Raw genomic sequence first — 12,824 nt, 5'->3', positions numbered from 1 at the left:
CTAAAAGCAAGCTGTTCTTGTCATGAGACCAGTCATCATCCTCCAATGACAAGGTCGTGTTTGCTGTGGTCTGATAGTACGTCAAGCATCAGAAGCTTCTATGTCATTTGAATAAACCGCGCCCCCTATCTTCATAAAAACGAAGCCGACTTCATGATAGAAATCGGACCTTGGTGATAAATACATGACATGAAATCCAAACTGCATACGTTATTTACAACATCTGCCATTTAAAAGCTGTTATCCAACGCCAGTCACACCACAACAAGCATCTTTTCCTACGCACAGATTTAATGTTTACAAACATGAGGATAATCTAAAATAAACTGTTTAAAATCAATATGCAACTTAATGCATAACATAAAAAAGTTATTTTAATAAAAAAAAACACTAACAATGCATAAAATAAATCCATAAGACGCATGCATTCAAATTTTTATTTTATTATTTTTTTAAAATCACAGACCGCAAAAAAAAAAAACAAAAAAAAAAACTGAGTTTAAGCACTGTAAAGTTTTCAGTTGTTTATACCCACTTTCTAAATAGTGGGAGAGCTGTGAAAACATTAGGTCTAAAAATAACAAACAGTTAACAGCAAAAACAAAAACAGTCTGAACTGGTGGTAAATTTACACTGAATGAAAACAGCTGTTACTGATCAAAACCAGTTAATACATAACTGCAAACCTCCTCTTCCTGTTAAACAAAGTAGTACCACTGATCAATAAGTGCAAACATTTCAGCATTTAGATTATAATGCTTCAGTGTTTTTGTTTTTAACACACATCACATGATAAAATTAATCAGATTAACATATGACCCTAAAAACAAATTTTCTTCTCTGTTAAGGTTTTCTTTAATTGCAATTGTCCCAACTTCTTTACATCTGCTTTATATGAAAATGTCTCTGAAATCATTAAATGATGCAAAGATACCAGAAGCCACTCCCCTTATTTATCTGAAATGGTTTTAACCAATATTTGCAGTTAAAAATCACTATTTTCTTTCTTTAATTTCTCTGAATTTGCTCATATGAGATTGTTTTATATTATACTGATCGGGCAGGGCATCTTACACCTCCATGGTTTTAATATTCCTCACAGAATTAGGAAGGTGGTGAGAATAACAAGGATATGATTTCATGCACTGGAATTTGATTCCAGCCTTTGTCAGAGTTTATTTGTTCCAGTAGATCTCATAAGACTTCTTCTCTGAGTAAGTGGTCTCTGTTGTGCCTGTGCCACATCTCACTTTTTCCTTCACCACTTTCACTACCAGTCCACCAGCCAGGGCAATGCCAGCTGCAGCTTTGCCAATCTCACTCACAGCGCTCAAGATGCGAGTAGCTGCTGCCACAGTGCCCCAGCGGTCCGATACAGCCGTTCCAGCAACTGATGCCACACTGGGCCCTGTTAGCTCACACGCAGCCCCAACTGACCCTGCAACCACGGGGACATTTGCAGCTACTAAGGCTGCAGTGCATTGATTAGTCCCAGTGCCTGCAGCAACACTCCCAACAGAGGTTACTGCATGTTGTGTTGCTGCTGAAACTAAATTACCCTGAGCTGCAGTCGCTACATCTGCTGCACCTACTGCTACAATTTCAGCTCCACTGAGGGCTGCGGTGCTGCTAGCTGCTCCTTCCAGAGCTGCACCTAAAGCGGCCCCAGCTCCCATGGTGCATCCCACACCTGCTGCAACTCCCACAGCAGAAGCTCCGATCATACTAACCTGGCCAAGAGCCTCTAAAGCGCCCTCTCGTGGACTGGCAGCTTCAGCACCAGCAACAACTCCCACAGAACCACCCAACACTCCACCTGTTGCTGCCCCCAGAGCCACCGCAGTTTTCCCAGAGGCTGCCGCCACTATTGCACCCACGGCTTTCCCAACACTCGTACCTCCTGCCACTGACATCCCAGCTAACTGACCAGCAGCAATTCCAACAGAGTTCCCCACAATAGATGCCCCAGCTGCAGCCGCTAAAGGGGCAGCCGCCCCAAACACTGCCCCGACTGCCATGCCCGTTGCTCCAGCAGCAACCAGAATCTTAATGCGATCCAACACCTTAGCAGAGAGGGCAGCCTCCCTCCGCATGCGACTCAAGGACAAATGGAGAGACTGTCGCCTGCTGACCACCCTGCTGCCACCCTGACGCCGGCCTCTGAACTGGTCCCTCAGAAAGCTGAAGGCATTGCTTTTGTTCTCCCCTGTCCATCGCTCAACCCTGAAATCCTTCTCACCACCTCTGTCAGACTCCAAATCACACCTTCTTCGTTTCATTCCACTATTGTTTTGCTCTTCTTCTTTCCCCTCTGCTTTGCCTCTCTCCCTCAGCATCCTTCTCTGCTCCTCTGTGATGGCAGCCTCTGCCTCTAAAAACATCCCACTACAATAAAACCCTCTGTTAGTTTGCTTCATCATCTTATCCACCTTCATTAATAGTTCTTTAACCTGTGCTGAGTTACTGGTGTCTTTGTTGTTGAGTACATGGTATCTACCTCCACACCTGTCAATTAGAGCTTGGAGCCCAACAGGGGCAGTCTCCTTCAGGTACTTTTCAATCTCCATGCCCTCCAGGTCATCACCTCTGCTAAAAATGACCACTGTGTGGTGAAAGATAGCATCCTCCCCAAAAATACTACTCAACTGGCACACAGCCTGGTTTTCATTATCTGTATATCGCCCTATTGGCACCACAAGGAGGAAAGCATGTGGACCAGGAGCCGAGAGAGACACGCACTTGGCAATCTCTGCATGAGTCTGCTCCATGCTAAGGTGAGTGTCCCCAAACCCTGGCATGTCGACCACCATTACCCTCCTCTTCCTCTTGTGTTTGACTGCCTGGCCATCCTCCTCCTCCTCACTGAGCTCAGAGCTCCCCAGCTCACAAATTTGGGTGACAGAGCTGGCGCTGATCTGTGACAAGAACTGGTGACGGCCCAAGATGGTGTTTCCAGACGCGCTCTTGCCAGATCCAGTCTTTCCAACGAGGACCAGCCTGAGTTCTTCGCTCCATCTGGTTTCAAACTGGTCATCTTCATTTTCTCCCTCCATGTCAACCAGCTCCTTTTTCTCCTCCTCCTCATCCTTTGATGGAAACACTGCAACAGAGATTGCAATTTGATAAGACGATTGTAATTTCTCTCTGATTGTAACTCCTTTGCCTCATGGAAATGATGGGATCCCTTATGCAATTAAAGCAGCAATCAAGGTCTATTTTGTTTTTGTTTTTTTAAAGAGGGAAATTAAAACAGCAGAAGCCTGTTTAAAATGGCCTATCCGGGTGTCCTGGGAAGCAAGGATGCCTTTGTGTCGGCTTGACAAAACACAGTTTCTTCAGTTAATGAGCTACACATTAGAGCTTGCATTAATTTATATTAATTGGCAGCATTGGTTAAAAAAAAAGAAAAAAACCTGATTCAGAGTGAAGAAATAGTATGAAAGGACCCAAATGCATATACAGCAGGTTCTCATGGCAACGTGACACAGCACAATAACATTAAGAGTCATTATTAACAGTCATCTCAACAGGTTTGCATACATCAAATTCTCTTAGCAGAGTAACATCATCATTCTATGAGTTATTAAACATGAAGAGCAAAAACTAATGCTGGACCAACTTTTTAGAAGAGTAAATGCTAAAAAGACATCAGCAATGATTCAGATTTTCTTTATCATTTTTCTTTATCTTCTACAACACAAAATCTGTGATTGCTCAGTGTAACAGGGAAGCTGGTGGGTCTTTTTGCTCATAGGATGGTGAAGGTGCAATACTTCTTGGTGTTCTGCAGACAGGAAAAACACTCCCTGCTCCTTCTTCCCTCTTTCTAGTGGCAAAGATTGCTGCAAACAATGAATCCCAGATGGATGTGGTAAATAATGAATTCACAGCCCAGAGCAACACTGCTTTACATAAGATTTAATTCATTTAATGAGCTTCATATCGGCCTATCCTTGTGGACATGCTCTGAAAATTTCATGGCAGATTTTCTGTTGTAAACTATTAAGTACTGTAAACAAAGGATTGATGCATTAATAACTATTACACTGGACTTATTTTAGTCTTAAATTGTCGTTGATAAAATGTTTGATCAAGACCAGTCAAATATTAGTAATATTCTGCCTAACGACAGTGTTTCAGCCCAGGGTTTTGGCCACAGTACTTTTTTTTTTTTTTTTAGAAGTGTCACTAGCATGTTTCTGCTAACACGTCTCTTACAATCAGAACTTCATGAAGTTTCTGCACAGAAACGTTACAATTCAACATATTAGCCTCAGGGGGTCGGAGCACTGTTTAATGTTTCTACTGGTAGTTAGGATGGATATTTTATAAATCAAATTGTAACCGCTGTTGACATCCCAGTGAAACCAAATATTAAATGTCAGATTCAGAAATCACACATTAATCCAACGCAGAACAGTTAATCTGATCAACCGCTAGGACATTAGCATGCTATCATTAGCATGTTGCTAGCAAACGCCAACGATTAAAAAAAGAAAGAAAATAAACTCTTACCTTCGTTACAGGACATCAGTCTTAAGTATGGTTGTTTCTCAGCATTCAAGTTTTGATTCTCATCCTCTAAAAAGCAGTTACAGACAGTTTGAGCTCAATCCAAACTTGGCTCAACATAAACAAAAACATTTGGACTTTGTTTAGTCCTCGCGCTGGCTGCCCTCTGTTGGTTCGTGGAACTAGAAAACACGCAAACGTAATATTAAATACATATAGTGACTTTCTTCTTTTATTATATTTTTCCCCCATATCACTTTATTCAGTTAAATGTGTTAACAAAATGGCTTGTTGATTTTGCAGCAATATTATTTTCTGAATATACATATAATTGTAAAACAGTCATTTTTAAATTACATCAACTTTATTTTCATAGATCTAAACCACTAAAATATGTCAATTTTCAGCTAAGATTACGAAATATTATTTAACATAGACAGGGCTGCAAGGTTAAAGATAATAAACTGTATTATTTCTTGTTGGAATAAAATAATTCTTGATAATTAAGGATCATTAAGGCAAAAACAAGCACAGGGTACAAGAAAAGACCAATGGCTGGGTTTCCCTCAGATGACAAAGAAATAATTATTGAAGTAGACAAAAAAAAAAAAAAAAAAAAAAAAAAAACATTTACACATAAATTTATAGCATTGTTGAGACAAATAATGAAACTGGTCCTTATAACTGAGCAGCATTCAGAAAGTAAGTTTGTCTATAATAATCATCCCTTTTAAAAAATGCACTTAATCTTCATTTCAATAATAAATAAAAAAAAAAGGCTCTTCAAAAACTAATAAAGCTCAACTTAAACAGAACCAGGCCACGTTTTTATGAGGTCAAATGTATATCCAGCAACCACACATATTTAAAGCATATGGGTTTCACACATTAAATCTAGACCAGTCACAATACATTGGAGGGGATTAGAAAGTTTTAAAGTAAACTTCTAAAATGAATAATATTCCAAAGTTCAGTTAAACAGTCCTCATGTGCTCAAAAATGAGTTTCTCCTTGTTTTCCAGAAACATCCTGCTATAGAAAGTTAAATTCCCCAATTAGAAATTACCGCTGATGGCCAGCAATTCAAGCCTTTGTCAGAACCTGACTGCTCTCCTCCTTCGATTTGCTATTTTTAGTCACAATGAGGGTTCCTCTCGTTTTCACCAGAGCACCTGGTTTTTGTATAAGTGACAGCAGCTTTTGTTGCCTTCACCGTCATCACAGTCCACAAGTCAAGCCGCTGCTTGTTGACTGTATGCACGCTTCCTTCTTACGATTCTCACAGGCACTGAGGTTTAGTGCTATAGCTCGCTGCGAGAGCGGGAAATACGAGGGCCTTTCCTGATTTCTTTCCTCTTCTCCTCCTTCCTCCTCCTCTTCTCCTCTTCCCTCAGGATTTTCTGGAAAGCTTCAGCAGTATGAAGAACCTGAAGCATGATATTTATTTTAGTTTAAACATGTTTTCCAAGAAAAATTACATAAAAATCTCACCATTCATTCACTATCTGTACCGCTTAGTCCATTAGAGGTCGCGGGTGAGCTGGAGCCTATCCCAGCACTTTAACAGGTGAGAGGCAGAGTACACCCTGGACAGGTCACCAGTCCATCGCAGGGCCAACACATAGGGACAAACAACCATTCACACACACACACACACTCACTCACTCACTCTTCATGTGAGGCTGTGGTGCTAACCACAACACCACTGTGTACGATATGAATGGAACAAGATTCATTTTACTCACGTCGTCTCTCTCTGTGCGGTATGGGTTTATGAAGTCTGGGGATTTCTCAGTTATTCCCAGCTCTTGTGACATCTGCAAGATGAGCAAGAACAACATAATAGCAGAAGGAAAAAAAGGGTTTATAAATTCTAAGTTCTTTAAAAAAGCCCCAGTATAAGGTTGCTGTGGCAGAAGTGACCGTTAAACACATTTCCAGAGTGCAAACTGCTGCTTTGACTGAGAATTAATCCACTTTATAATCCTCTTCTAAGGTCGCAGAATAATCCTGCAGCGGTTTAGTTCATTAACCCAAACATTTAACATACAGGGAATCTCTTTTTTTTTTAAATTCATGTTGCTCCTGTTACTTTCAAAGGCCACCATAGAGAGGTGTGAGTTGGCACCAGTGATGAATTGTACAACGTCATAACAGGAGACTGTATTATCTAGTGTTGCCCTTAAACTGTGACATTGATCTGTCATTTTTACACACCAGTCTTACTCATATCTCAGTGCTTTATGTTGCAGTGCACTGCTTTATTGCAGTCTTTCCATATATTTACTGCATCTCCTTGCAGAGAAAAGTCACAGTTCATCATGCGGAGATATTTATGTTTGTATCTCGACTGCAACGGATTTGCTTGGTTAATAATCGTCAGCAAAAAAAAAGTGATCTAACATTTTCTTCAGGTTCTGACTACACAAAAATTGCAAATAAAAAAATCTAAACTAAGCCAGTGTAAACCTCATATGCAGCCATAAATTGAAAGAGTACGGATGCCAATTCTTGCCATTTTATAATTTAAATTATTAACAAGATCTCATCATTATGAGATTTAAAGTCATAATTAACCTAAAAAAGTTTCTGTCCTTTCTGATTCTACTGCAGACAGAAAACTTTACTGTACTCTAAGAGATTATGTGACCTAATATTATCAAAAGAGAATCTCTGGCAGTGGTACAAATAGTACTCAATGTTTTCAGTGAAATTATGGGGAAAAGAATTCCCTGTACCTCTTCTGTTGAACTGAATGGAGTTTATTTAATTAACCCAACTCAGATTGCAAATGATTTAATGACTATTTTGTTAATACAGTTTCTAAACTCAAGAGGAAATGGATCGTATTGTTGATTCTAACTCAGAAGAGCTGATGGAAAAATGCATTATATGAAGGATAAGATTCAATTTTGGATCAGATCAGTGGTGGAAATGTTGCTGGGATCCTTGTCCGATGGAGGGTCAACTGGTACTGAGAACTTGAATAACAGGCTGTTGAGATTATCTGATACACAAATTTCTAAACCCAGATGTCTTACTGTATATTCAATAGATGTCTGATTAGAATCAACATTTTGTGGTCTGAACAGTAGACCTATTAGCATTCTGTTTGGCTTTAGCAAACCGTTGGAAAAGACTGTATTTAAGCAAGTGCAAGATCATTTTTATAAAAATGATTTAACAACAAATATTTACAAATGGGCTTCCATAGAAAGAGTTCACATGTACACTAACAGGGTTTGAATTTTTTTAAGAAACCAGTCTGCAGATTGTGGTTGTTATTGAAAAGGTATGCGTCAGAATTATCTGGACTTACAAGTGTGAGCACATGCTGGTGGGCTCCTCCTGTGAAAACTCCCGTCTGGTTGCAGAAATTCAGCCCCCAGCGCAGCAGACCACTCCAGTCTGTGTTGCGGTCGTAGTAGTGGTGGACGATACGTGGGAAACGCAGAGCCACGTCGCCAAAAAACGCTGTATTCTCAACAACATGGGAATAAGCTGCAAAGACAGCAGAAAAATGAGTTAATTTTACACATTTTATTGATATAAACAGAGGAAACGGCAGCTGTTTAGGCTGTTGAGACGCTGGAAAGAAAACAAATAGCAGCACAAAAATGGTTAAAAATGAGAAAAAGCATAGTAGAGATAGATTTAGTTTTAAGAACAGATAATCTACAGCTGGAGAAAAGGGGCACTGAAACAGCTATATGATGAAGCAGCTGAGGAGTAAAAGTGAATCAGACCTTCTTTGATCTTATCATCCATGGGGAAGGGGTCATCAGGCTGCATGTTGGCCGCCACCAGGATCTGTCTTGAGTCCTCCAACACCTAAAGAACAACCAGCTTCATTTATCTAAAACAATGTGCTGTGCATACAACAAAAAAAGTGTGAGACTAAAACAAAATGTACAACCATGTCAGGGGGGCTAGATTTGCTGTAACCACAGTGCTGTTTTGAGCTAATGCTAATTATTCCCATCATATGCACACCAAACTACTTCTAAGATACCAGCTGAGATTACAGTAAACGCGTCATCAGTGAAGCACTCCATCTCACGCTTGCACAGAGTGCTACAGAAGTGCTGACAATGTTTTTCTGCAACTGAAGGTTGCCTAAGCTGATGTCCTTGTGAGGTATGTAGATGCATTGATAGCTGTCCACGGGGACATGGATGCATACTGTAAATCAAAGCTGCCAGCCTAAGCCAGTGAGTGTGGATTAACATTTACATGAAAACAAACATAATAATGAGCTGTAATAAATAAATATAAATAATAATAAAGAGCTGTATCTGAAGCCTTTGGTTCTGTGTTGGGTTGTAAACCTTCTAATCTCAAGGAGGTTGAGCTCTCAGAACTTTGTTTCCTGATTCTGTGGCCTCGTCTGTGCATGTGATGTGAGGGAGCGTGCGCACACTACCTTGAAAAGCCCTTTGAGCATGATGTCTATGATCTTGTACTGCTGGTTGATGTCGTTCAGCTCTACTAGATTCTTGAGTGCGTTCAGTTGATCTTTCCGTTTGGTCTCAAACAGCCGCTTGTCTGATAAGAACAGGTCAGGAGGATATGCGCACGACACATGGGAGCAACTTGTAGAAATTCTCACTTTGAGCACCCATCTGTCACATTGAAAGTTCACTACTAAGAGACTCCCAACACGGCAGAGAGATGCGTGTCGGTGTGTGACGCAGCAGAAGGATACAGATCTCCAGGTTGGAGTCGTGTCGCGGTCGGTGCATGTCCGAGTCTGCCGAGCTGAGGGCGGCAGCGGCGAGTGCCAGGACCACTGCGCTCACACTTCGCATGGTCACCAGGGGGAGGCAGAGAGGAGCTCTTCTGAACACAGGGAGAATGAGCCATTAGACATATCCAAAATTAAAATATAATTACAGAATTGCAGGATTTCATTGATTTACCTCTCAAACCATGCTTTTTTTTTGTCATTTTAACTGGTAGAGATATTTTATTTCCTTATTCATTAGTAATTTTTACTGGTTCAAATCTGCTTGAAAGCTGGTCTTTGATAATTATTGGATATGTGATAGAGATATGCTGGAGATAAATGGTCAGTATGGTGCAACACAGGGTAGCTGGCATCTTAAAAGCCCTTATGTTCCCTTTAAGGCACATCTGATGTCTGGCACTTGTTTAATCCCCAGAGAAATTAAGGATTCAGTACTGTACACAGTACTGAATAGCTTCTCTACTGAAGGAAGGAACTTAGAACATTTCCACTCATCTGCAACATCATTTTCCTTTGAGAGTTTTTATAGATTTGAAAGGGATTTATGAAAGTAAAAGCTAAATATAGGAGCTACTAAAATGAAAATTTAATGTGCTTTTTTTTTATTTTAGAAAACATTAACAGAAAATAGACACGACTGGCGGGAGGGACGAAACAGATTTAATTAAAAGCTACAAGATATAATTCACATAACCCATGCATAATTTAGTAAGGACTCCATCATTTAGACTATCCAAAGAATGCAGTGGGCTATGGAGGTTTGGAAGGGTTGAATGGAGAGTAAGATTATAAGAGAAAGGGTGAGAAAGGGGAGCAAAGGGGTGAGTGGAGGGGCATTAAAGCTCTTGGAAAGGGGGACGGGATGAGACCCTGCAGGGAAACAACAGCTTTCCTGGTGCATATTTCATCTACCTTTACCAAGACATAGATAGGAGAGGACATGTGTGATAGGAGGAGTGTGAGGCTGTGGAGGAGGATAATGAGCATGAGAGACTTGATTCCTACACTAAGTGAATTAATCTTTACAAGCAGGAGTGCAGATTTTTGAATTTATAGGACTAGAAAGTGAGCAAATGTCTCAGGGTGTGAATGTTAATTTAGACCGAGTGATTCCCCTGAAGAGTCTCAAATCAGATGAGAAAGGCACACGCTCCTAGACATCCACCATACCCCACCAAAGTGCTAATAACACAGACAAACAGCGACCTTAGAACTCCCCTTTTGTAAACCAGCTTCAGATTTAACACACAGCCTGACAGCTTTGTGGCAGCTGTTCAAAAACTCTAATTTTAGAGAAGATCTCAGGATGTCATTACTTAGACATGTATGTAAAAGACTTTCACGTTGCAGCAGCTATTTCTGCTTCCTGTCGTGCTCTCCGTAGTCACAGAAGTCTGTCATGAGAAAATATAACAGTTTAGTTTTTCTTTCAGTCAGCAGCAACAACCTTTCCTGAAGACAACCCTGCATTTTGTCATTTTCAACTAAATTCATGCTTTTGGATTAATGCGATACTAAATATCCCCAAGTGCCGAGAGAAAGCCTCAATATTTCTGTGCAACAGTCAAGGACAGAGGGCCTTGTCTCCCCTGTGGCAGCAGCCTGTTGGGTTATTTGATGCTCCTGTGTGCTTCCAAGCAGGCGACCGTGTAGCTCCGACAGATATTTATGAGCAAAAAGGTTATTGCCGCTGGCACAGTTTAACACAGTCAACACATACTGTATATCCAGCAGCTGCCAATGTTTCTGTGTAAAAGGGCAAAGTGCTGAGACTTTAAGAAGTAGTGTAAGCAGGACTTTAAACAGCAGATCATTCATTTCTAATGTGGCATGGGCAGCACAGAATTGAGAGTCTAAACATGGCCATTAGCTGCTGGCAGCTCGACTTACACAGGAAGTCATCAGAAAATCTACTGTTAAGGCTATCGGCTCTATTCTGACCAGAACTGTAATGGCCGTGGCAGATCGTTTCAAATGCCCCTTGAAAATGATGCTTGTTGGATCAAAGTGATGAGACCTTAGATACACTTGTAGAGAAATCTTTCTTGGTCCTCCACCACACTTTTTATTTGAAGTGTAAAGCAGGATTTTGCACAGTGGTGAATTTAACCCAGCTGCTCTGTAGGAAGTTTCCTTACATGAGCTTTCCTCCAGCTGGCCCACTGATATTCAGTATTTGAGGTGGGAGTGCCTGGTTCAGATCTGGTCTCTCCCTGTGGTACTTAAGTTGGCGAGATGTGCTGGCCATGTGGAGGACTGAAGGCGGTGTAGCGCTTGCTGAAGTCATGCAAGCCCACATAAATCTCTTGGCTGTAGATTTTCCTTTTTTATCCATTTATTTTATTTTTGCTAACAATAGTCTCTTGGGGCAGGGAGGAAGTTTGATCTTCCTGTGTGGGAGATCCGGGTTCTAGCTTTATCAGTGATGTAAACCACTGTCCAAAGATGTCTCTGCTCTGTTCTTTAATTCCCTGTTTTCCCAATGCAAATACTTTTCATCCAGTATTCTGCAATGAATTGTACAGCACTTTACTGCTTCTCTAATAAATAAAGGACAAAACCGAAAAAAGGAAATAATGTTCCATGAAGAGTGGTTAGTAATCCAAGCTGACCCTTGATGTGATCACAGCTGCAGAGAAGATGGAAAAGCAAGATGCCCGTCAGACAGCTGGATGAAGTGGATCCTGTTTCCCCTCAGGCTACAAGCCCACTGCTGGAGACTTGAGCTTCAAGGGCTGACACTTCATCTTTCTCTGCTTGCATGCGAGAGGCTCCCCCTCTGTCATAATTCATGCAAAGGTAAATCCACAGACATGCGTAACGGTGATGATGGTGGCCGAGTCTGGATAGACTGTCATGTGGGCCACTAAATACAGATTGCTTAATTGATTACGTGTCCCCAACTTGACCCGAGTTTCTAACAGCTATGGCATTTATTTACGCACAAACAGTTGTTTTAATTTTAGGCTGGAAACTACACACGGAAAATAACATATTATGGAAATAGCAACTCTGCAATAAGACAGTTATTTTAACAATACTTTATCAAAGGTTGCAATTTTGAGAGTAAATCAGTGATTTCAAGTCGTTCCTCGACATACTGATTCCTCCCGCGACCGCATCTGTATGCCCCTCCGGATCCACCAACCGACGGCCAGCAGATCTAAGGGGATCAAGCCTGGACATTACAGCCACACAACTCGATGTTCACTCACCGTGTTGTAGCGAAACACAGCAGCCGCGAAAAAAGCGATTAGCCAGGCAAGGTTTCCCTCACAGGAGTGCTGTTCAGCCTTTCTATAACCCCCCACTCCCAACGTTAAAAAGTCAACTCTCCGACGAGGAAGACGGGGCGGTGAATTTAGCCCTCCAGATCCTCAGGTGACAACAGCAGCCGTGGTTCATTTACATGCGGCTCTCGCTGCTCCACTCCACCAGCGCCACGATCGCACCGGCTGGCTTGTCTTGGACGAATGACAGCGAGCGGGCGCCGAACACGGGGGAGGATGTTGTTTCCACACGGCGGACTTAGAGGGAGGCACCGGCTCAGCTTTGTAGTTTCCCT

At 41.4% G+C, this 12,824-nt stretch overlaps 2 protein-coding genes across 3 annotated transcripts; both read right to left on the bottom strand.

The window, feature by feature from the left end:
• Positions 1-427: 427 nt before the first annotated feature.
• Positions 428-4,676, bottom strand: LOC121632699 (immune-associated nucleotide-binding protein 8-like). Its single transcript, XM_041974387.1, has 2 exons — positions 4,516-4,676; positions 428-3,100 (listed from the first exon to the last, which is right to left on the bottom strand). The coding sequence occupies exons 1-2, from the start codon at positions 4,529-4,531 to the stop codon at positions 1,176-1,178; spliced, it is 1,941 nt and encodes a 646-aa protein (XP_041830321.1). The 5' UTR covers positions 4,532-4,676; the 3' UTR covers positions 428-1,175.
• Positions 4,677-5,697: 1,021 nt separating this feature from the next.
• On the bottom strand, positions 5,698-12,723 carry LOC121632719 (coiled-coil domain-containing protein 134-like). Of its 2 annotated transcripts, none has more exons than XM_041974428.1 (7): positions 12,475-12,723; positions 9,218-9,348; positions 8,936-9,057; positions 8,259-8,343; positions 7,832-8,013; positions 6,258-6,329; positions 5,698-5,939 (listed from the first exon to the last, which is right to left on the bottom strand). In XM_041974428.1, exons 2-7 carry the CDS (start codon positions 9,318-9,320, stop codon positions 5,814-5,816), a joined length of 690 nt encoding a protein of 229 aa, XP_041830362.1. In that variant the 5' UTR covers positions 9,321-9,348; positions 12,475-12,723; the 3' UTR covers positions 5,698-5,813. The 2 variants fall into 2 exon arrangements, with proteins under 2 accessions (XP_041830362.1, XP_041830354.1); XM_041974420.1 differs by having other exon boundaries at positions 9,218-9,351; positions 12,475-12,721.
• Positions 12,724-12,824: the final 101 nt, after the last annotated feature.

The sequence above is a fragment of the Melanotaenia boesemani genome, chromosome 2 (assembly GCF_017639745.1).
Source record: "Melanotaenia boesemani isolate fMelBoe1 chromosome 2, fMelBoe1.pri, whole genome shotgun sequence".
In the NCBI taxonomy this organism is placed as follows: domain Eukaryota; kingdom Metazoa; phylum Chordata; class Actinopteri; order Atheriniformes; family Melanotaeniidae; genus Melanotaenia; species Melanotaenia boesemani.
The sequence above is the reverse complement of the archived record's forward strand: the minus strand, read 5'-3'. Positions and strand labels throughout refer to the sequence as shown.

Bases quoted from the DNA above. Each gene is read 5' to 3' on its own strand.
- LOC121632719 (XM_041974428.1), bottom strand. From the start codon at position 9,320: ATGCGAAGTGTGAGCGCAGTGGTCCTGGCACTCGCCGCTGCCGCCCTC. The intron at 8,344-8,935 runs GTAGTGTGCGCA...GTTGTTCTTTAG, and splicing joins TGCTCAAAGGGCTTTTCAAG to GTGTTGGAGGACTCAAGACA. The intron at 6,330-7,831 runs GTAAGTCCAGAT...CTCATCTTGCAG, and splicing joins ACCAGCATGTGCTCACACTT to ATGTCACAAGAGCTGGGAAT.